The sequence below is a fragment of the Pleurodeles waltl genome, chromosome 9, assembly GCF_031143425.1.
Source record: "Pleurodeles waltl isolate 20211129_DDA chromosome 9, aPleWal1.hap1.20221129, whole genome shotgun sequence".
Taxonomy (NCBI): Eukaryota; Metazoa; Chordata; class Amphibia; order Caudata; family Salamandridae; genus Pleurodeles; species Pleurodeles waltl.
This window is the reverse complement of record NC_090448.1, coordinates 1172646891-1172671644: the sequence shown is the minus strand read 5'-3', so window position 1 is coordinate 1172671644 and position 24754 is coordinate 1172646891. Positions and strand designations below refer to the sequence as shown.

Here is a 24754-nt window from a genome sequence, read left to right as displayed (position 1 = left end):
AAAGGGAGAACCGTGTTGATCTTTTTTGTGAGGCAGGAACTACTCTTTTCAGGAGCTATCCACCAATTAACCTTCTATGTAGACCTAGTGAATACATACCTCAAGGGTTTGAGCTTCCATCGACAGGTACATGGCAAAGAATCTCATTAGAAAGTCCAGTCTGAGAAAGGAGATGGTGTTAACCATCAATGTTAGAGAAACAAACCAGACTCTGGGTTGACATCGCTTTATTCTAGCTCTTGCAGAACATCCTACCAGACCGATTATTTAATTCATTTAGGGACACACAAAGTGTCGGAAAGCTGATGAAATAGGCCACTGTACAGTTATGCTTACTCCAAGACAACTCTTCATAATTCATCTCTTGTAGGTCAAAACCACTGACGAATGTAGATGCAAACCTTGTTCTAAGGTACTAGCCTGTCGGTTAGAGATGGATTTGCTGTCTCTCAACTACTCGGATGACTAGGTTCACACAACTTAAAGAAGCATTAGACAATGTATCGGATGACCGGGACAAATGAAAGAGGCATTAGGCAATATGTGAAAGGTAGCCAATCTACTCGATATGGCCAGGAGAAGGACACACGGTGACTTGACCTCTCTCATTAATAAAAAGACGTTCAAATGCATGGAATGGTCCTAGCATGACTCAAACTACATTAGCCAATTACTTCCAGCCAGAAATTAAAATACATTTAAATTGATATTTTTCAAGAGATTTAATACTAATTAAACTGTCTTCAAAAGAAGAAGCCAAGCAGGAGGACTCGTTTCCATCATCTATCTTCACAGGAAGTGATATGACGATTTGCACAGGAAATGCCATCATTGAATTTCCCATGATCCATCTGCACAGGAAGTGTCAATGCTCCTCCCCACCTCCCAGGTCCCACTTAAATGGGGTGAAGTGTTGATGTGCAAGCCTGTCTGTGTTCAAACTGCTCCAAGTGCTAGGAACCCTGGTCCTCCCTCATCTCGCTACTACCAGACTGTAACCCTTTAGCACTCAAACATGGCTGCTTCTTCCAACACTGCAGCCTCGTCCCCCCACACCACTGAGGGGGCGTTCTCTTGCGCTTCCTACAAGTTTTATTGCACTTATCTTCACCCAACACTCACTGCGCCCGCACTGCCACACCCAACACCTCACTTTCTCACACTCACAGTAGTGCACCCACCCACACAACACTCACTCACACAAGCTTGCTCTTCAATATCCACTCACTCACCAAGCACGCCGCAGAGATCAGGTGGCCTACTGCACAACAACGCCCGAGCCCTCCTTTTCCTCATGGACACTTGCCTGAACCCCACCCCTGGACCTGACCGCCACAGCTATTCCTTCCAGCTACAAGACAATCTTCACACCCCTGGAGGCAGAATCATCATCCACAAGAGTGCCACCCACTGACCCAACTCCACAAACACGTCATCCTCCAACATGGAACAAGTGTTGTTCAAGCTCCACGTTACAGTCAACTTCGCCTAAAGCTGCACTCCGATCTACTGACTACTGGGATCCCAGCACTCGGATCAAGTTCACTGCCTGCATGACTGAAATCACCTACTGGATGTTGACCAACCGTCTGAAGCTGAGCACCGACAAGGCAGAAATCGAGATCTTTGATAAGAGCACTTCACAGAGGGAATCAGTCCGGTGGCCAGTAGAGCTAGGACCGACACCCACCCTCGCCACTCATGCCAAAAAGCTTGGCATGAACAGCATACTTGGCAGGACTGCCCAAATCAACACCGCCACCTCCTCCTGCTTCTATTCCCTGACGATGCTGGGGAAAATATTTAAACGGCCCCCTGTCAGCACTCAGAAAATTATCACTCACACCCTCATCACAACCAAGTTGAACTATGCGAACCCCATGTATGCCAGAATCAACAAAGCACTCACCAAAAGGCTGCTAACCATTCTAAACTCAGCAGTCAGAATCACTCTCAACCTCACATCACACAGGAGCTGCTACATTGAGAGCCTTCTCACTTCTTGAATTCCCACAAGAAGCTGATGACCTGGCTTTTGGAGAGGTCCCACTAGGCTCTAGATTTGGCTAGCTCGCACTTTCTCAGGATACCCTCCTGGGTGATAGTGCGCTCTACAAAACTACATAACATAACAATTAGAAGAAAATTTGACATGTATCCCAGGGAATACCAAGTATCTCTGCTAGTAGGCAATGTATTGGTGATCATGGCGTATCCTGAACATCCAATGCTTATTTCAGAAAGTGGCTTGTCTAGAGTCTCCCTCGGATGAATGAAGAGGAATCCAAACTCAGAGACTCCTGATTTCTAAGGAAAAGCGAGCTATCCCTCCTTTTTCTTTCAAACAGGCCTCGGTGCAAGTCTTGTTCATTAGGACTTGTAGTTGCTTCCACTAGAAGTGATGTAAGAATACGTTCAGCATCAGACTTTTAGCCTTCAATTCTAACAGACTAATATGTAATATAATATTTTTGCGGCCACTCCACTTTGGACAATATAGGACCCAAGTGCACTCTTCAATCATGCAAAGAGGCAGTAATCATCAAGGAGATCTGGAGCCAAGCGGTCTCACAAGACTCCCCTAATAGGAGGCTGAGTGGATCGTCCACCAGTGGAGAGACTATAGGGTCAATCTGTCTGTGTAAGTGCAATACACTAACACTCTCCTGCATTTTAGCCAACTAAAAACTGCATTTATTCTTGACATAATAACCTTTTCCTTACTGCATCTCAAGAAGGGGCACATGTACAACTACACTCATTTGAAGGAGACAAGACTATTGGACTCTTAGAGAAGGGTCAAAGTAAAGAACATGCCCTACCTTGGGTAATGGGAGTAGTATGAAGAATCTGTTTGGAACCAGGGTCACGCCTGAGCCTGGACTCAGAACTATGCATAACTCCTAGTGGACGTTGTTGGAACAAGGGTGGGGGTGGGCGGTGGGGATAAACTGAGTAATGGATAAATTAGGTAAAGTGAATGCAGTTTATCATCATAAAAGCAAATGTTTTGAAAACAAAAAGACAGTGCTTGGTGAGGGTGAGGCATGTAAGAGAAACCAGGCTCTTTCCGTGAGCTCCAGCGTCACCACCTTCCTTCCAGACATCTTCATCCGCTGGTGATAGTGCCACAGGACAATGCTGTGGTTTTTGGCGCTCAAAGTAATGAAAGTATTCTCATACTGAAGTAGGGGTTTTGGATATTTATTTTAGAAATGAATGTTATTCCATCTGCGATGCACAGCTCTACACGTACGGAGTTCCCTTAATGTCCAGCTTAAGAGATGAGCTTCGGCTGCAAGCATTCTGAGGGGCTACTGAGCAGATGGGGCAGAGTCTGTTCTCACCATGTTGTTCAATACATGGTCAGGGAAGAGTGTGGTTTCCCAACGTTCCCAAACGCAGTCTGGTCTCTCCACATTCCTGAAGAAACTGCCATGTCCCACGAAATTCTGGCAGTGGACATCTGTGGTTCTATTTCTGTCCAAGTTGAGAGAGCTATACAAGGTTAGAAAAAAGGAGATATAAGGCGATTTTTCCAGGACTACAAAAACATCTATCACAGTGCATTACAAAGTAACTACAAAATAATAGCAACTATATTGTGGTTAACTGAAAGACACTGAGGAAGAAACATTTTGAAAAATTTATAATCGCAATACATAATTTGTTGACTACGTTTCAGCTATCTTTTTGAATAAAGTACAGAACTATTTAATCTTGAGAATAAAATTATTTTTTCAAGTATGACCATATGACCTCAACAGTCAGTTTTCAAGAATTTTAAACAAGAGCTTGTTGGGCCCTATAAATACTAAAATATAAACCAGAAAGGAGAACCCCATTTGACACCCATATAACAACGAGTCCAGATGTCTGGGATTATAGAGAATTTGTCATTCAAATTCTCGGGCCAAGGAAAGGGGGCTCTCCTACACTTCTTAAAATCTATGCTCATTGGTAAATAAACTGTTCTCATGTAGCACTCCCTACTGCAGTTTTAAGGTGCTGCAAATAACTATTAAACAATTTAATGATACTCAATTTATCGACCCCGGAATACCTAAGGTTTAGATCATCAGTGCTGTAACAACTCACTCTGCTCAATCAACTACAGTTCCTCAGACACTTCCTTCTAAGATATGCTGCGCATGTTCAGTCGAATGAAAAACCATCCACACCCATCTTCTACACATTCAAATGCAACGTAGTCACGTCTACAAAGAGCTGTCATACAGACACATCACAACAAAGATCTATTATAGGGACAAACGCAAAACACCTAGTGCTTCTAAGCATAACCTGCCAGCAAAACAGACAAATAATGTCACTACAAGATTTTTTTTTCCCACAAATCACAAGCACTCAATTAATTCTAGGATCTACTATACAGCTAGGCGAAAACAATACTCCATCACTTCCAGGATTTGCAAGGCAGCCAGGCAGAAACAAAGCTCAGTCGCTTCTAGGATCTTTTACACAACCACAAGCAATGCTCAGTGTCTTGTAAGATTTCCACCACCAGCAGAAAAATATAAACAGATTATCCTAGGATCTTCTAAAACATAACAAACAATGCACAGTTCCTTCTCTCCGACACAGTCAGAAACAAACAACAAACAGTGGCTTCTAGGATCTTGTATACAACCACAAACAATGCTCAGTTGCTGCTAGGATCTATTGCACAGCCAGACACAAACAACACACAGATGTGTCTTGGATATGCCACAGTGCCAGACACAATCGAAGCATAGCTGGTTTTAAGACTTAGCACACAGCTGGCAGCCAACAACTTGCAGATGCTTTTAGGATCAACTGCTTTTTCTAAGATACCCCTGACACCCAAACAACACCACTTCTAAAATGTAATACCTAGTCAAGCAGAAAATAATCTGCCTCTCCTAATGCCACCCACTCACGTGGAGACCAACAATGCTCACTTCCAAGATTTTCAACACAGTAAGGTACAATGCTCATTTATTTCCAAAATCTGTTAAACCGCTGAGGCACGAAACACTCACCCACATCTACGTTCTACAACCTGGCCGTGTACAAAACACTCGGCAAGTTCCCAGTTGCACCACACAATCAGACAGCAATAATGCCCAACCACTTCTTACGCCTGTCACTCTATTATAAATATCTACAATCATTTCTTATTTTGTCTTCATTCACAGAGGCTGAGAGCATGGATGTAATTTTAGACCACTTGGTGAGATTTGCACGCAAAAAACAGCTCAGGTCTTGCAACACTGGGACCTACAAGTAACTCAATCCCCTTCTGAATGTTTGCTAAAGCGAAAGTGTGCAATCACATTAAGTGGCTCAGTGGATTGGTTATTTTACTAGGACGTACGACCAGATGAACAAGTTACTTACCTTTAAGAATGTTCTTTTGAACAGAACCTATAGCTACACACTGGGTCAAGGTAACATTCTGGATTAGATCCAGTGTATTGGCAGATTGTGGCCTCAGAGTCCGTGGTGGGACCTCTGGAGGAGTTCTGGGAACGCAGGCGCCACACAGCCCAGCCTGGGGTGCAGAGGGTGGGTCATCCTGCTGCGGCCCAGTGGTGGGAGGTTCCTCCGCGCTAGTGCTGCGGTTCAGCCACTAGGGCTGGAGGAGTTTCAGCCCACGGTTGTCGGTCACACCTCTGGAAATAATCACACAGAGCCACACACATATAGATGCCACTCCTTTGAGCTGACATCAATTTATTAGCCAGAAAATTCTGCACCATACGATGGGAAGTGACTGATAAATTAGGATGATTGTTTGTGATTTGTAACGTGGAATCTTGTAACCTACCAGAAAGGCACACACTGTGTTAGACCCATTGAAGGCGAAGGTTTCAGAGTAGAGCTCACACGTGCCAACAGAAGCCACCAGCGGCATGCACGAGGACAGGAGACCAAGCAGTATCAAAAGCATCTGGGCCAGAACCAAGGCACAAGCCTGAAGCATCAGCTTTATAGCCTGAATATCATGCACTTACAGGCATTTGAGTTAATCCTCCACACAGGCTGAAGATGGGGTTTTGGCTTGTTGATGGAAAATCCCGGGCAGACAGCTATGAAACTCTTGTTTCAAATTGGTCTGACACCAAGTGAGGCAAGCCCACCTTTATCAGCCAGCTGTTGGTGTACAGGAATACGTGCATTCCTGACATGCAAAGATAACCTATGCCCCCCGGCAGCACTTTAGTGAACACCCAGCCAGCTAAGGCTTAAAGGCTGTGCAGTGAACTGGAAGTACTTTGACTCTGCAACAAACCGGCGGAAATACCTGTGGGACTGCAGGATTGGTGCATGGAAGTACACTTTCAGTAATGGCGTGAAATTCCTGTCTTTGTAGGGGCCCAAGAAGTACCTGGAGTGACATCCTATGCCTTATGTGCCTCAGGCAGAAACTCAATCGCATGCCCTCCCCACACCCCCGTCGCAAGCAGCACCTGGACTTCTGCGGCTAAGATGTGACTTTTTCCACCGATGTCTACCCACTATCTGTGGTAAAATGGGGAGCTAAGGACAAAGAGGTGGAGCACAAGGAATAATCTCAAGGTCCCATTGGGAGAAAATAACCATATCCCACGCAGGCAGTAAACATTTGATTCTTGCTGCTGAATATCACCCCTGAAGGCTCGGTGGATGCTGCCGCTTGTAAAAGAACAGGACGAGGACCTTGCATCTGCTGGTGGACACGGCCTCTGCCACCACCTTCCCCTTTAGAGCAGTGAAAGTCAGGAGAGGCAGAGGGCTGCCTTTGTAGGTAGGAGAGGACCCTCCAGTACCCCTGGAATCTCTGGTACTGCTGATGGAACTGGGGAGCAGGAAAAAGTCGTCCCTGGGAGTGGACTGTAGTCTGGCTGTTGGGACAGAAATGTCCCCCTGCATGGTGTGTTCCTAGGTGCCCAGCTGCATTCGTATCTGGCACACTGACGTTTGTTTTGGCTTCCACTAAAGGCAAGCACACCTGCACTCTGACAGCACAAAGCACCAACCATGCTCCTAGAGCTGGTAATGATTGTAAACCACAGTCTGCTGCCCCTTGTGTGCACCTGCAAACTTTTATTAAACATAGGTCGGTCATGGCTAGGTGCTGGTCAGTTTAGTACTTCAGCTGAGCAGGTTTCAGGGACAGTAAAACACTATGAGGCAAATGCTGAGGTGGTCACTTCCAATCCTCTGTCGAATCATGTCGCTCTTTCACCCAAGAAACATGGAGCTGAATTGTTTTGCGCTTTAATTAATACACGCTTGTTGGTCAAGCATGCTGCAGAAATTCATGAGGTGCTCATTACAGATACATTAGATACGCTCTTTATCACATATACATTAGATAGGCTCTGTATCACATATACATTAGATAGGCTCTGTATCACATATGCATTAGATACGCTCTGTATCACATATGCATTAGATAGGCTCTGTATCACATGTACATTAGATAGGCTCTGTATCACATATACATTAGATAGGCTCTGTATCACATATACATTAGATAGGCTCTGTATCACATATACATTAGATACGCTCTGCATCACATATACATTAGATATGCTCTGTATCACATATGCATTAGATAGGCTCTGTATCACATATGCATTAGATAGGCTCTGTATCACATATGCATTAGATACGCTCTGTATCACATATCCATTAGATAGGCTCTGTATCACATATGCATTAGATACGCTCTGTATCACATATGCATTAGATAGGCTCTGTATCACATATGCATTAGATACGCTCTGTATCACATATACATTAGATAGGCTCTGTATCACATATACATTAGATAGGCTCTGTATCACATATACATTAGATAGGCTCTGTATCACATATACATTAGATAGGCTCTGTATCACATATGCATTAGATACGCTCTGAATCACATATGCATTAGATATGCTCTTTATCTTGGACCTGGGAGGATTCTGCGCCTGACCTGGGTGCTGCTTGCCCCGATGGCCATAAGATGTTTCACCAACCTCACCCTACATAAGGAGAGGAGGAGGGTGAGCTATAATGAACGTTAAGTCTATAAAACCAAATCCATTTCCATCAGCAGACCTGCTAGGGTTCTCCTTTGCTCTCTCCGACAGAGCCTCACTGGTGACATATTATGTTACTGGCTCCCACGGCCTTGATCCGGTTTTGCAGACACACTGGCTAATGCTTTAGCTCCTTTGTGTCACACACTGACCCCTTCTTTCCTAACCGTGCGCAGGATACATATCATATCAGTACAGTATCAGCATTAGACCTCTTTCTCCGCCAGCACACGTTAAGATGTTCGTATGCTGGATCTGATATATGCCTCGCAGGGCTTGGTGATGTGAGCGGACGTTGTTTTCCAGGTTTGGTCCGAACATTTTCTAACTCATATTAGGATTAAAGGGCAGAGGGAGGACCATGTCTTGAACGTGGTTAATAGTCGTCCCGCACTGGTACGCCCATGGGCAAAATTATGAGTAAATCATTTTATAGCCACTGTAAGATCATTGGAATCCTCAATGGGAGATGGTCCAGTGAGCAATGACTATAAGAACTATCTTGACTGGGTGACATCCGACCTAGGCACTGCACCCCCTCATCAGAACCTTCAGCACAAACAGGCTTCTCCATCAGCCTCTTGGTATAATGTTTCCTTGAGAGAAGCCAAAATTGGCTGTAAAAATCCAGAGAGGTTTTGACGAACCAGTTATGCCCTGAAAGCTGGATCAGACCTCAAGATATCTTTATAATTTTATAAAAAGCTGATCCAATCTGCCAAGGCAAATTTGTTTGTAAATAAGATTTTCAGAACTCAACTCCACCAGCGAGATTTTTTCAGTGGTTCGTTCCCTATCGCCTCTATCATGCACTACTCAGACCTTGGAGCACACACAGCAATTGTGCGATGAACTGTTCAACTTCTTTGATCTAAGTATGAGAAAACAAACATCTGTGGGTGTATATGGTTTACCATGGCCACCGTTATGTTTGTGAAGATCTGGGAGGCAGTAGAGAGGTCTAATGGTTGAACCACAACTTGGAAATGTTTTCCATTTACAACACTTCTGAGTTGTTTCCCGCAGCAGCATTTGATAGACGGGAAAAAATATGTACTGTGTATATCAAGAGACACTGGCCACTCTTCATCTTGAAGGGACTACAGAATGAATATGCTGCAGATTTACCGCTTTAAGACTTTATTTATCAATTTGTTAAAAAATCAGAGTTCTAAAATCTCACTTAAACTTTAACTCTTCCTAGGAATTAAGAAATATTTTAAATAAGAGCACTAGTATTATCCATTCTGTTGGCCATTTCTGAAGGAAGGGCATCCATTAAGATGATTGTTGAGGAAATGGTGGGCAAAAAGGGATGACACATCCTGATTTCACTTTCTTATGGACCCAACCTTATGGAAATGATCCTCTCAAACTGTTGATAACCATGCTGACACCTTAGCAGGAGTTCACATAAAGATTCTGTGTGAAGGAGTAGCAACTGGAAAATGTCATTACAGTATTAAGGTGCCAATTTCAAGTCACAAAAAGACTGGTATACAGGTAGCCAAGTGAACCGCATGATGAAGCACTGTACAAAGACCAAGGAAACATGCTGAGGTTGCACATCAGGAGGACGGAGGTTTTGTGGCAAAGGGGATGCCCCGTGGCAGCCAATGCTCATGTGGCTAGTGCGGAGTGCAGGTATAGCAATATGTGGGAGAAGATCCAGTGAGCCTTAGTTCCCAAGAGGAAACGTCCAGTCTGAGGCAGACAGGCAACAAAACGCTTAAGTCCAGTGAGCAGCGGTGACAATTTGAAGGCCACATGGAGAGCCACCACCATAAATGGAAAGCCTAGGGAATCATGAACTCGTGTTTGGCGTCCCAGGGCATGCTCTTACAACTAGATGTTGCAGAGACAGAAAAACCTCTCCAGGTCCCCTAGTGAGCGCTTCTAACCACTGGATGTCACAGAAGAACAAGTTACTTACCTTTGGTAACAATCCTCCTGGTAGAGACTTAGCTAGCCAGAGATTCATCACCTTTTGAATATTTGTCATACGTTAGACAGAATCGAGAAACTTTTTTGTAGTATCTCTGCACACCGAAAGAAGGTGCCATATTGCTCCACACTGATGCTGTTCCGGTCAGGAAATGATGTGCAGAGCCCATAAATGTGCTACTTCTGCATGTATATGTCACCTGCTTTCAAGGCTATCCGTACCCCCAGATGTGCAGCCCCAAAAGCAAATTGCCAGACTAGTGTGCAAATTCCACAACTTGGAGCCTTAGTAATGAGTAGAGTCCAATCACAGAACAAGGAGGAAGGGCGTATCAGTGAGGGATTTGCGGCTATAGCCTCTACCAGAAAGAGCGCTACATAAGGTAAATAATCTATTCTTCTGATAGAGATGTCTAGCTGCAGAGTCCTCACCTGTTGAAGAATTACCAAAGCAGTACCTAATTGGATGTGGGTCTGTGGATGGACTCAAGCTAGAAAGGCCTTGAAGGACCTAGCAGGCAAATTCCCCCATCCCCCCAAGCAAACCTAGCTGCCCAGACAGTAATAGTTCCTGAACATGTGGCGGGGGGCATAGCTGCCTGGCATATGTCTAGGACAGGGACTCCATGTGCTAACACAGTGGTAGCAGCTTTGGCCCTGGTAGAATGAGACCGCAGTTCTTCTGGAGGCTGCTTCTTCATCACTGTGTAGCAGATCTTAATGCCAAACACAATCCAGCAGGAGATGGTACGCTTCTGCACGCCTTTGCATTTTGTCGCACCAGAGAATAAAGAGCTGATTGTCCACCTGGTGTTCTTTGGTACGCTATATATAGAAACTCAGAGCTCTCTTGGGGTCCAAGTGGTGGAGTCTCTCCTCCTCCTTAGAGGGGTGAGGCAGAGAATAGAATGCCAGCAGGGTGATAGCTTGACCATCATGGAACAGCGTCAAAACCTTTGGGACATAGGATACCCTAGTCTGTTGAACCAGCTTGTCAGGGAAGAAGGGGATGTATGGTGGATTAAGACACAGAGCCTGAAGCTCACTCACATGCCGTGCTAAGATGATGGCGATGAGGAATACAATCTTGATGGTAAGAAGCGTCAAGGAACCGCTGTGGAGAGGCTTGAATGGAGTGCACATTAAATAAGGACGAGTTTGAGTTCCCAGTGGGTTATCACAGAAGGAAAAGTGTGAAACAGATTCTGTAGCCCTTTCAAAATCCGCACTACAAAGGGTGACAAACAATGAGAGCTGATCAGGGAACCATAAGGTTGTTAAAAGATGAGCTTTAACCATGCCCAAATCAAGACCTTGACGGGCAAGAGATAAAACTAAAATCAACAAGATGTCAGAGAATTTGGCATGGAAGGGATCCATCTGATGCGCGCTGCACCAAACCACATAGCTTGTTCCAATGACAGGCATTGAGACAGACTGACGGTGTTAATCTGTCGCCACTCAATCTCCATGCATGAAAGTGGAAAGTGCGAAGGCCCGGGTGGAGAACCCAAACCCGCTGCTGCAACAGCAGAGTCTTCCAGAAGTGCAGCCTGATCGGAGGACATATGCAAAAGCCCAGGAGTCCTAGAACTAAACTCTCTGTGTCCAATCCGTAGTCACTAGAACGGCTTGGGCCCCCTGGTCCTGATCTTCTTGAGAACTCTGGGCAGAGTGCTATCAGTGGAAAGGCATGCAGAAATCCCGAGTTCCACTTGAAACAGAACATATCTTTGAACAAGACACGCGCTGGAAACTCCCAACGCACAGAAGTGCTGACATTCCGTGTTCTCGCCAGTGGCGAACAAATTGAGCCACAGTGCTTACCATTCACAGAAGATACCTTGCTCCACCTATGGATGTATCTGCCAATCATGATCTGCTAGGCACCAATGGCTGAGCTGATCTGCCCTGTCGTCCAAGGAGCCTACTAGGTGGTTTGCTATCAGGAAGATTCCTTGGTGGTCCAGCCTGTTCCAGAGGCTCAAAGCCTCCTGGCACGGGGCCCATGACCCCACCCTGATTGTTACAGTACCACATGGTGGTGTTATTGTCCATGAGCACCTGTACCAGCCTCTTCTTGGTGGACAGTAAGAAGGCTTTCAGGGCCAAGCAATGACCCTCAGCTACAGATCGTTGATATGGAGCTGGGACACAACCAGGGACCAGTGGCCTCTGATCTCCACCTCTCTCAAGTGGTCCCCCCCCAGAAGCAATGCATCAGTCACCCCTGTCAGCTCTGGGTGGGGAAGGAAGAGGGTTGTGCCGCTGACCCAACTGCAGTCCAGTAACCACCACTGCAGATCTTTCAGTCTCCTTGGAAATCTGAATCTTCAAAACTGAGCAGTAGTAGTGGTCTACTGAACGCACTTCCTCATAGTATCTGGTAATACATGGGCAGGTAAGTGTACACAAGATGCACTGTAAAATATGTGGGTGGTGCTGAACGTAATATTATGCTCTACTACCGGAGTGCATAGCAGTGTGACTGACGAGGTACATTGTAGTAACATATATAAGGAACTGCAGCACTCAATGTAAACCCACAATAGTATCTTGGTAGTTCACTAACTGTGTTATCTGACAACTCAGTACCTGCCCCATTCCTATTTTGGTTGACCCTATTGGGTCTCGTTGGGGCATTATGCTGGTGACTACTGAATTATGACAATTCCTAGTCCTGGATAACCTCTCCACGGCATTAGTCTCCTAAATCAGATTAGTGTGACTACATTAGCCTTGAAAAAGTCCCGAAAGGATGAAACACTTGTTGGCTGTCTTTGTATTCACATTTGATCATGCGAAGAACGGATGCTCATACATACTAATAAAATAATTTAATTCAACAAGTTCTCCAAGAACTCTCACTCAAGAATACTTTGATACTATTGTGGACTTACTTTGAGTGCTGCGGTTTCTTTGTTATATATCCTCTGAAATCTGGACTAGGTCAGAGAAGTTACTTTGACGTTGGACCCACTGGGACTTCACACCCCACTGCAGAGCCCGCATATGCTAACTGGCGTGCTTGGCTAGCAGGATGCAAGCGGCCATCAGTTCCAGCTGCCTCTGAGTCGATCTCAATGAAATCCAGAACTGAGGCTGAAAGTTCAGGACCTTAACCTGAATGTCCTGGGCTCTCTTTTCCTGGGGGAAATGCATAAAACTAACCCACTCCCAAAATGGCTCTGATGAAGCGCAGCTTCTGAGGAGGAGTCAAGTGTGACTTTGGCATGTTCAGGGTGAACCCCAAAGATGACAGGAGGTTCGCCGTAGTCTGGAGGTGGTTGACGACTGCCTGGTGCGAACCTGCCTTCAACAGCCAGTCATCGAGGCAGGGGAAGACTGGCACCTCTGACCTCCAAAGGTGTGCTGTCACCACCGCCATTACTTTTGTGAACACCTGAGAGACGCTGGTGAGATCAAAGGAGAGCACAGCAAAATGAAAATGCTCCTCTCCCACCATGAACAGCAGGTAGTGCCAATGGACCAGGAGGACGAGATTGTGGAAATTTGGAAATAGGTGTCCTGCAGGTCTGCCAGCAGACCAGACCTGGGCCAGTGTGAGCATTTTGAATTTCTCGTTCTGGAGGAAGGCATTAAGAAGAAGCAGGTCTAGAATAGGGCAAAAGCCTCTGTCTTTTTGGATGCCAGAAAATAGAGGGAATAGCAACTACATTCTACTTCTGGTGCAGGCACCCTCTCAATAGCCCCATTTGCCAAAAGGGCTGGCACTTCCTGTTTTAAAATGGAGAGGAGATGGTACTCCTTCAGCCTTTGGGTGGACTTTGGAAGGTGCAGCAGGGCCGAAAAGAAGGGTAAAGCGTACCCTTTGCTAACAATTTGTAGGACCCACCTGTCTGACAATGTTGCTAGCCAACCTGGATAGAACCGGTGAATTCTGCCTCCTACTGAGTGGCTGTGGCCATATAAGGATACACTAAATAGGTTTGGCAGATGTGGCTGCAAGGAGGTGGGCTGGGGGGAGGTGATACACTGGCTGGCATGCTGACCTTGGCGAAGATGCGGTGGGCGATACTGGCGGGTCCCCTCTGAGGGCTGGACAGGCTCTGCCAAAACCATGAAAGGAATGGTAGAAATGGGGTAGTTGGCAAGGCGGGGAGGAAAGGCCCAGAGAACAAGCAGTGGCCCTACTATCTTTAAAATGTTTGATGGTGGAGTCAGCTTTGTCCCTTAACAGGCGAAACCCATCAAATCGAGTGCAGTAATGGGAGCCAACAAACCTGTCCAGGTCTCCTACGGCATGCGTCGTATAATATGGAATGCCACAGGGGAGTCAACAAGTCGAGCACGTTCTCCTTCTAGGGCGTTCTTCTACTAAATGTAACAGGAAAAACCCAACATCAGGAGAACTCTGTTAAGGCTGGGCACCTAATAATAGGGGAGGACACCGTGCAGGAGTTCCAATAACATTAGAAGTCGTGTAACCTGCTATATGGAGGCAGACTCCAGGTAGAGGCACTAGTAGAGTTCGGATACAGAGATCGATCTCAGGTACAGAGGAAGATCTCAGAAAGAAAATCAGACTTGAGATACTAAAGCAGATCTCACAAATGGAGGTAGACTTCAGACACAGTCCTTGGATATAGAGGTATACCTTAGACATGGAGGTGGACCTCAGGTATGGGGGTCGACCTTGGACATGAAGATGAACTTCAGGTAAGGAGGACGGCCTCAGAAATGGAAGGACGATCTCGGATTCAGAGGTCAGTTTCTGGCAAGGGGGTAGATCTCACATATAGCAGTATACCTCCGGTAAGGTGACAAACCTCTGATACACACTTCAGAGACTGAGGATGACCTCAGATATGGACTTAGATCACAAGTAAAGGGGTCGATCTCAGACAAGAAGTAGTGGTCAGATATGGAGGTAGGCTTCAGATATGGAAGTAGTTCTCAGGTACATAAGATCTCAGATACTGGCGCCAACCTCAGCTATCATGGTCTACCTCGGAATCGCTAACAGTTTGCTTCTAGAAACATTCTGAGGCTTTGGCCTTTGATGACATAAACCTCAAAGAGACTGACCTTTGTGATCCTGTGAAGGTAGTTGCACTGAACAGTGTTGTGGCTGTTCCAAAGCACTCAAATTGATTAATGTCCAGTCTGTAGCCTCAATGCAGGGGCCGAGAAACAGCTGGATGGCAAATCCTTTCCAATGGGTCACCCTCAGTTTGATGGAAAAACTCACTTTCAATCAGGGTCATTTTGAAGCAGCAGTGACACTCTCATGATGTAGTGTCTTTGTCTTTGCAAATCAGGCCAATGCTGTACAGAAACTTGTCTGCAAATACCCCGGGACAGTTTCACTGCCTACAACTTATGACCACTCTGGGTCTTCCTCCAATTGTGCATCTACTCCATTTCTTGAGGGTGAGGGGTGAAAAACTGGCAAAACCAACATGAAAAGAACCAAAATTTACAAACCAATAAATTTCAACCTAGAAAACTGTCTCTGCAACTGTAAGTCTCAACCTGGTTCAACACTGGAAATATGGATGAAAACGCCCCTAAATTACACAGCAGTGCGGCCTTTCTCAGACGATCTAAGCCAATGAACATTCAGGACATTAAGGAACATGTTTCGTATCAGGACACAGGTGCAATAGGGTACATATCTCACCCTGGTTTCTGACACACCAGGGATAGAGACTAACGTGGCAATGGCTCTACCTCCTTGAGGCATGGAAGGATATCTGATGTGGTCTCAAACTTTTACCTTAATAACGCTGCGGTATTAATTATGTTTGCTCTGAGGACTCATGCATAGACAAATCACACATCGCATCAGGCTAAACTCTTTCTGTACGTAAGCCTCATCGGAGAGACACCCCAATTAAGTGCTGAATGTAAGGATTGTACACTTTGTGGTTCATAGTGTGGAAGCAAGACACTCTGATCTCTAGGTCTATTCCAGCACACCACATTTAACATCCTACATCACACAGTGAAACATGAACAGTGTGTAGTCAGTTACCTGTTTTAGAAACTGTGAGGCATTAAACAGTTCACTGCAGCCATATAGGACATGCTTCCCCTGCTTGGTCTGTAAAATACAAGCGAAGCACAGAGTATGAGGAAGGCAGAATGACAGATACCACAACCAACAAGTAGAAATCAGGTAGCATGACAGTGAACACACTGAAGACATTCCAGAAATAAACATGAACTTACTTTCCTGGAACAACAGTTTTCATCTTGGGCATCTTCCTCTTATTTGTAACCTATATCATGCTGTGCACCATCACACACCATGCCGGGGCACTTTAAGTATTCAATCCTTGTTTGGCTTACAAATGCACCAATGGCTGCATTCACTGACAGCAGCTTGCTACTGCTACTGAATGTAGACTGGCAATGTTATAGGAATCCGTTGCATCCTTTAGCCATCCATTTTCCAGTAGGATTGATCGTTGAGATGAGTTTCTACAGCTCTGTGAGCCTCCTAGCCTTTAAGATTGACCACGTGAAGCCGAGTGCACAGAATGTCTATTATGGGGCACCGAGTGATATGGTGGGAATAAACACTCTACTCCTGGTACCAGCTTCAGTGTAGGTCTAGGCAAACACATGCAACGTTTACAACCTCCAGCACCCCCAGGCTTGGAGGCACCGGCTTATCAGGATTTGACTGATTTCTCTGGGCTGCTCAGAAAGCATCCTTCGCATGGAGGGTTCTTCACAGTTGCAACCTTTTCTCACATTCTTTAAAAGCGAATATTAAATATTAACATGCTCTATTTTCCCTATAGATGTCCTTGGAGGAGCTCTTGGGCTTTCCTGGGGTGCGTGAGAGGGTGCTGACAGGCATCAGGGGTCCTGGGGTGAAGTCGGAGTCTGCAGCAGGTGGCAGGCTTTGGCATCAACCGGCCACTAGCATTCTCCATACACAATGAAGGGGAACACAAGATGTTATAAGGCTACATTCAAAACATCTTTGGCAGAACCTACAGTACACCAAGAAAAAACGTACTCACCTCTGGTAACAATATTTGCTGGTGGACGTTGATTGATCATGCAGATTCCTCACCTCATGAATACCCTTCCAGGTACCAGACTAGTCTGGAAAACTTTTCCTCAGCCAAAGCTCTGCAAAGCCAGCTGGTGCCATGATTCCCCCCACACAGATGTGACTACATCTTAGTGTATTACGCGCCAGCTGTCGAGCCGACATCAGTTTCTGGTACTCTTCCACTCGCCACTAGGGCATGTGGAGATGAACCAAGAAAGCAACAGAAAAAAGTATATGTTTTCATGCACTTGGATCTTATTATTCCTGGCACAAACAGTGCATCACTGGACATCCAGGACAACTAATTCATTCTCCTCGGCCACAAGCGCAACTTATGGCTCACTGTGGGGGTCTGGACACTTCCAGTTTGTGGTCCACCCGTTCGGACTGATGACAACCCGTAAGCATCTTCACTAAGGAGCTGACAGCTATGGAGACTATGCTGCAGAGGTTATGAGTCCATGTATTTTCTGTACTTGGATGACTGGCAGGTGAAAGCACAATCCCCAAAGCTGGTCCATGAACAGGGGAAGATGACTCTCCTCCTTTATCCGGACTTTCCCATCAGTGTCCAGAAGTCTCACCTCATTTTCACAGAGAGGCTGACCTTTATTGGGGGTGGTGCTCCACATAACCCTCAGAGGATCACAGGTACTTGGGCAATGGTTTCAATGTGGCTGACTCAAGCTCGAATCCTGTTGCTGTAGGTGTTGCATTTGTTATGCCTCATGGCCTTGTATGTCCGGTCGGTTCCTCATACCACTCAGTGCATCAGGATCTGCACTGGGGGGATAGATTCTGACAAGCTTCTCAAGGGACGTTCATTGAGCGCCTTATACCCTCAGACTAATCTGGTCATGGAAGTCTCGTTGCTGGGTGGGGTACTCATCTGGGCGACCGCTCAGGGTCTTTGGCTTGTGTCAGAGTAGGGCCTTCATATAAGTGTGCTTGAGCTGTGGGCAATCCATCGTGTCCGGAAGGCTTTTCTCTGTTCCATCTCTGTGGCAACGTCCAAATTATGTTGAACAATGTCACCACCATCCATAACAATAAACAGGGTGATGCGGGGACGCAGACTCAGTGTTAGGCGTGAGTTTTTCTGAGGACATGGGTGTAGCAACAGGAAGTCTTCCCAGTGGCTGCCTATCTTGCAAGCTCCCTCATTGTGAGACCAAATGTCCTCAGTTGTCTTTCCCTCAAGGACCACGAATGGCGGCAACAGGCTGAAGGGACAGAGGCAATCTTCTCCATACTGGAGTTTCCATTTGTGCATTACTTCAGCAACGTCTGGGACATGAAGCACTCCCAGTTGTGTGCTTTACACGTCCTGGTGGATGGCCTGTTAAAAGTGCAGGAAGATTTAGAGCAGTGGATCCTGATCACCCCTGATAGGGCATGGAGAATCCAATTTAAAATCCATTCGTGCTGGCATCAGCTAGATGATCTAGATCCTTTTAGATGACACTATTCTTATATCCTTTGATTTGCGGGGGCTCTTGGACAGCAAGGTCTGGCAACAGTTACAGCTCAGTCCCATTTAGCTGTCCTATTCATCTTCATATGTCTCCAGACTAGACATTTTGTACAGATTGCCAATAGTGGTGCGTTTTCTAAAAGGTTTCTTCCCACTCTGTTCTTTGTTCCTCAGAGGGATTTAAGGGCCAGATGTAGCAAGCAGTTTTGCCCATTCTGTGTCTATGGGAAAATGTGTTCGTACATATGGCCCTACATCTTTTATTTCCCTTATTGTTTTCCCTTTGAATCAAGTGCACAGTTGCCCAAGTCAATTCCTCACTTTGAAGATAGTACTATTGGTGCAAATACCATCAGGATACAGGGTCAGACAACTTTATGCCATCTCACTTTGTCCACCTTTCATGCTTTCCTACCTGGACAAGTTAGCCCTTCGTACATGCCCATGCTTCCTACCCAAGGTAGTACCTGCCATTCACATACAGCAGTGGTTTCCAACCTTTTGCGTTCTGTGGACCCCCACTATATCATTCCTGGAACCCAGGGACTCCCACTGAATCATTATTGGAATCCATGGACTCCCCACTGTCACATTACTGCCTTTTGGGACCTGTCAAAGCCTTTGACTGATAGCCTGCCATCTCATACAAAGACACAGTCTGATTTAGATGCATCAAACCAGGTCCTGAAGTGTGGCCATGACACTGCAGACAGCACTGTTGAGTCTATGGGGGACGGCTGTCACTGCATCCTGATAAGGGAGGAGAGAGCAAAGTGAGGAATCAGCAGCAAGATTTTATATTGGCCAAAAATATTGTTACCAACAGAAACTAACATTTTGCTTCTAATGCATACATCTTCCCGGTGGTTCTGTTATGTGCCTCTTTTAGTTAGGTTTTAGACACATTGTGTTAGTGAACAAGGCCTGCCACTGTGCACTTTCACCCTATTATATTTTACACGGCATTGCTTTGTTTTTTTAGCAGTAGCTTAATTTGCAGTGCTGTTTTATTTCTCTCTATCTTGTTGTTCTTTCGCCTAGGAAAGCGTCCCGCTCTTAGCAGGCACTTTGTGCTTCTCCAAGGCTACAGTTAGATAGGGTTGCCGACAAACGTGGTACGCTGTGTCTCCTGCATTCACAGAAACATGTACACGTACGTGGGGACCATTTCTATGAATGCCAGCTGTTTTATTATAAAACACCCCTTAGTACCAGACATGTTAGAGGAAGATTCCAGCCAGATGACCACGACTGTATACTAATTGCCGCAAGGTTCAGTTCAGCTACTTGCTTAGACGGCTGAGCCCTGAACCGGATGGGGACGGTGTCTTTTTAGACCTCAGGCCTCTTCATCTTGTATGAGGGATGATCTTCTCCCAGGAGGAAACCCAAAGGGCAGATTAGCCTTAGAATGCTGTGCTCATACTTAGCATAGGTGAGGGGCTATAGATCCACTCCCCTGTTTAGACAGCATGGTAGGACTGTTTTTGTGTTTTACACTTTAGTCACATGCCTGCTCCTATTGCCTTTCATTATCCTTGTTATTGCTATGCACCTGCATTTATCCAAGATGCAGATATTTTAATAAATGCTTATTGAAATATATTCTTCCTCTGTTGTCTTTGCCCGAGTGAGATTTTGGTGACTGAAACAACGGGATGCGAGCTGATGTACCACGATTCCGTGGGGAGTCTATCTTACCATGAGCTCAGTTGCCACATTCATCTCGGACAGAGATGGGGCGCTGCTAGTTAGCTGGAAACCCCGGATTAGGCAGACAGGTGTCATTAGGTGTGGCAATCCTACCGCCCAAATCCAGTAGCCTAATTACCCTAATGAGAACCTATGCAACAGTTCCTCATCTTATGAACAAGTTCCAAAACAATACCTCCCTGGAACTTGAGCTTGAATTGTGCTTTCTACCCAGAGAAACCATGCACCATTGCCATAAAAAGTAACCATCACTGCATGCTGTTGTTATGGCCACAAGGAAGGCTGTTTTCAGTGTTAGAAGCCTGAGAGGACAATTGTGAAGAGGCTGAAAGACAGCGCACATGAGGAATGTCAGAACCAAACTCAAATCCTATTGGGGCATGATTAATGGAGATGGAGGAAACATGTGGCTAAGACCCTTAAGGAACCTACTAACAACAGGAGACTTAAACAAAGAGGGATGTTCAGGTAATCTCAGAGATAGCAGACAAATACCCTTTGAGGGTGCCCTAAGCAGAGCCCTGCTGGGCCAAAGAAAGTATGAACAAGAGGACCTTGGAAGGAGGGGGTCAACACCATGCCACAGATTTACGCCAACAACAGGGGTATACTGTTTTGGTGGAGGGACACCTGGCTCCCAAGATAAAATCACATACTCTGGGCAGGAGGTTAAAAGCTGTCAACGGCAGCGGAGACTGGACAGGTTCAGGTGGAGAACCCTCCCCTGCTGCTGCAACGGAAGATCCTCCTGGAGGGGCGGTCTGATCGGAGTATCGATGGTCATGCTCAGTAGCTCAGGATACCAAACTGTTTGTGCCCATTCTGGAGTCACAAGGATTATTTGGGTCTGGATGTTCTTAATCTTCTTAAGATTTCTGGGCAGAAGTGATATGGCCGTAAAGGATACAGGAGGCCCACCTTCCACTTGAGACGAAAAGCGTTGGCAAGCGAGTGCTGCCTTGGAAACTCCAACGAACAAAACTGCTGACATAGCATGTTCTCTGCGGAGGTGAACAGATCTAACCAAGGCACTCCACACTGCTGAAAGAGACCTTGCACCACCTATGGATGGAGACGTCATTTGTGATCGACCAGGCATTGTCAGCTGAGTTTGTCTGCTCTGGTGTTCAGAGAGACCGCCAGGTCTTGAACCACCAGGGAAATGCCCTGATGTTCCAGATATGTCCTGAGGCACAAAGCCTCCTGACAAAGGGTCCACGTCCCCACTCCGCCCTGCTTGCTGCGGTACCACATGGTGGTAGTGTTGTCCGTGAACACCTGCACCACTTTCTCTTTGAGGGAAGAAAAGTTTTCAATGTCAGTCTGATTGCACAGAGCTCCAATATGTTGACGTGGAGTCTGGACTCTGCCAGTGACCAGACGCCTCTGATCTCTGTCTCTCCCAGGTGGCCGTCCCATCCCAGGAGTGACACATCTGTCACTACTGTCAGATCTGGTTGGGGAAGGGAGGGGGGACCTGCCTCTGACTCAATCGTGGTTTGTTAGCCACCACTGCAGATCTCACACAGTTCCCTCCTCTGAGATCTGGACCATGCCGGAAAGATTCCCCTGATGCAGTGCCCACTGGAACTTCAGGTCCCACTGTGGAGCCTTGATATGCCATCTGGCATGTGTTACCAGCAGGATGCAGAAGGCCATGAGGCCCAGCAGCCTCAGAGTCAGTGTCAATGAAATCTAGGAGAGAGCCTCAATATCTTGGACTCACAACCTTGGAGGATAATCATGAAACTGCACTGTGCCCAGAACAGCTCTGATGAAAGGCAGCATCTGAGAAGGAGTAAGGCGTGACTACAGCACATTTATAGTGAACCCCAGTAAATGCAGGAGGTTCGCCGTAGTCTGAAGGTGGGAGATGACAACTTTGGGCGAGCACGTTTTCAACAGCCAGTTGTCGAGGTAGGGAAAGACTGAAAGTGCTTGTGGCCTACCGTGAACCGCAAGTAACGGGAATGTGGAAGTAAGCATCCTGCAAATCCAACACTACCATCCAGTAGCCTGGGTCCAGGGCAGATAGAACCTGAGCCAGAGTGAGCACTTTGAACTTCTCCTTCTTGAGGAAGAGATTGAGGCACCAAAGGCCTAGGAAAGGGTGGAGGCTGTTGTCCTTTTTGGGTACCAGAAGACATTCTGTGTTTACAGACCACAAAGCAAGGCTGGAGGAAGAAAACATAATCTTCCCGGTTGGTCCAGCCTCTTGGATTCCCTATCCGGGGGTGCAGAAGGGAATGTGCCATGGGATGTAGAGGCTTGGATAACCAAGGAGGCAGTGGTGGGATGCTGCGTCAGGAACGCTGGGTCATTTGGAGCAGGTCTATGGAGGCAGGCGATTGTCCTGTTCACAGAAGCCCCTGTGCTGGGTGTGGACCAGGAAGCCAGCAGGACATCTGTAAGGGCTTCATTAAAGGGCAAAAGAGGTTCAGGCTGGAGCACCTCTATCAGGAGGTTAGTCCTGACTGCCACCGAAGGTAGCTTGATGTCCAGTGGCTGCACAGAAGATCCCAGTGTGATACGGGAGAACAATGATTTCCAAGGTGCCTTAAAATCATGCAATAGTGTATGTCTGCAAAGCAGCTCTGGTTCAAATGACAACTCTTGTCCAAACAGAGTGATTTCTACAGGGGTATGTAAGGTCCTACTTTGGAAACTGTATCCAGCCCTGTTCTATGCCAGGAAACAGTGTACATGTAAAATGAGTACCGATTTAATTTCTCTTGCATCAAAAGATCTAACAGCCCATGTTTTGGCACATCTAACCTGGAGGTGGAAGGAGCTGACAAACCACTGTACAGAAACCTGCAAGTCAAAGAATACACATGATTTAGACAAACTCTGCTCCCCACCCCAACATAGGAAAACCCTTTTACCCGCACATCAGTGACTACCGCCTATCTTTAAGGAATCAGAAAAAACAGCTTCTTCCTGCAAGCATTCAATTAACACCTGCCTATCCCATTATTGAGAGGCCCTGCCCCTACCGTGCATTTGGACATTACCTCATTGTTGCTCTGAAATGTAAGAATTTCACATCCCTGGTGCCACCTTTGTCGTAATATTGCTATCTAAACAACACGTCAAAATGAAATTGTGGGAGTGCCTCCGCAGTACATATCAATTAAGTTATGTCAATCAGTTTAAAAACTCTCCAACTCTCCCCTCGTGATTTATCATGATGGACAAAACAATACTTTATTGAAGTATTCAGATGTTTCATCATGCAATGTATATATTCATGGATTTCAGGTAAGGAGCACATACAAACATGAACTTCCAAAGTAGTCACATACATGAAGAATTCACATAACCAATATCTATTAATACCTGTTCCAACCCAATGAGCTACTGTTTGGGTGTTCCTTCGTCCTTCGCTCAGAAGACCCAACTTAATAAATGAGTTCACATAGTTTTCTAAATTACTTCACACAAATTAAATCTGAGTTCTAAAATGCTAATGACAAACATGCACACAGCTTTACAAATCCATTGAAAATCACAAGTGCTCTGTATTGACACACTCAGGCCCAAAACCATGAGTAGACAGACATCACACATATGCTTATTTTAAAATAGTAACATTAATTATACCCAATTGAGAACTTCTGTGGCTTCAGGATGTAACTTAATTAAAATTAAAATACTGGAATGTTTTGGTTTCATTAGATCAGTGGATATAGCCATTTTCTGGATATCATTTTCATGTATTGTATTATCCCAAAAGTATAGAAAATATGCATGTTTAGCCTTTCATATGCAATTATAGGTTTCACCGAACATATTTGGAGCCGGTGAACACAACAGTATAGCAAAGGCTAGTACATCTATCACAAGAATAGAGGCAACTACAGTTCACATTAGAATATTAGAGTGGTGCCAGGTCTAATTTACTCAAGAGAACCACAAGACCAGAAGTATAGCTCTTCCTAGATGACAAGATAGAGACGACTCAAGTGCATCTAACTCCAGATCACAAGAATTTCACCAAATGCAGCTCGCCCAGATTACAGGGACAGAGGCAAACGAAGCTCGGTCCAGAGCTCAAGACTAGGATCGAAGTTCCTCTCACACCAAAGTTTCTGAACCCCAGTGTTTAAAGCAATAATAATATGGCATCCTAGGAACCCCGAGATAAAGTGGCAGCTTTTTGGACAACATGTTGAAAATTCACATCAGTTTAGCTAATTGATCGGACCTAGAATCTTTAGATATCTATTTCTGTCTTCAATACATGATCCTCTTTGCATGAATTCTCTCTGCTTTCCCACTAAATGTTCTTTCTTTGATAAATCCTACTCTCTGGACCTCCTTATAGCTACCCTTTAGCAGATGGCCTCTTAGCCACGGTTTTCACTGAGCTGTGTAATAAATTGCTACCTGCTGCCCAGGTACCTTCAGGCTGGTTCTGTCATTCCTCAATCAGTCAATGCTAATCTGCTTAGAAATGACCTTCTCATCGCCCTTCTCCTGCTCCCTTTGAAGATTCTAAAAAAATAGGTCAACAAAACCTTGAATCCCATAACC

The 24754-nt window shown here is 45.7% G+C and overlaps 1 protein-coding gene across 1 annotated transcript in view; it reads right to left on the bottom strand.

The window, feature by feature from the left end:
* Window positions 1–3188: 3188 nt before the first annotated feature.
* Window positions 3189–24754, bottom strand: part of SCFD1 (sec1 family domain containing 1) — a 354775-nt gene continuing 333209 nt past the window's right edge. The window contains exons 24-25 of the mRNA XM_069209057.1: window positions 15997–16065; window positions 3189–3498 (exon numbers count right to left, since the gene is read on the bottom strand). Coding sequence (XP_069065158.1) covers window positions 3475–3498; window positions 15997–16065 — 93 coding nt within the window. The 3' untranslated portion in view covers window positions 3189–3474. The remainder of the gene's footprint in view (window positions 3499–15996; window positions 16066–24754) is intronic.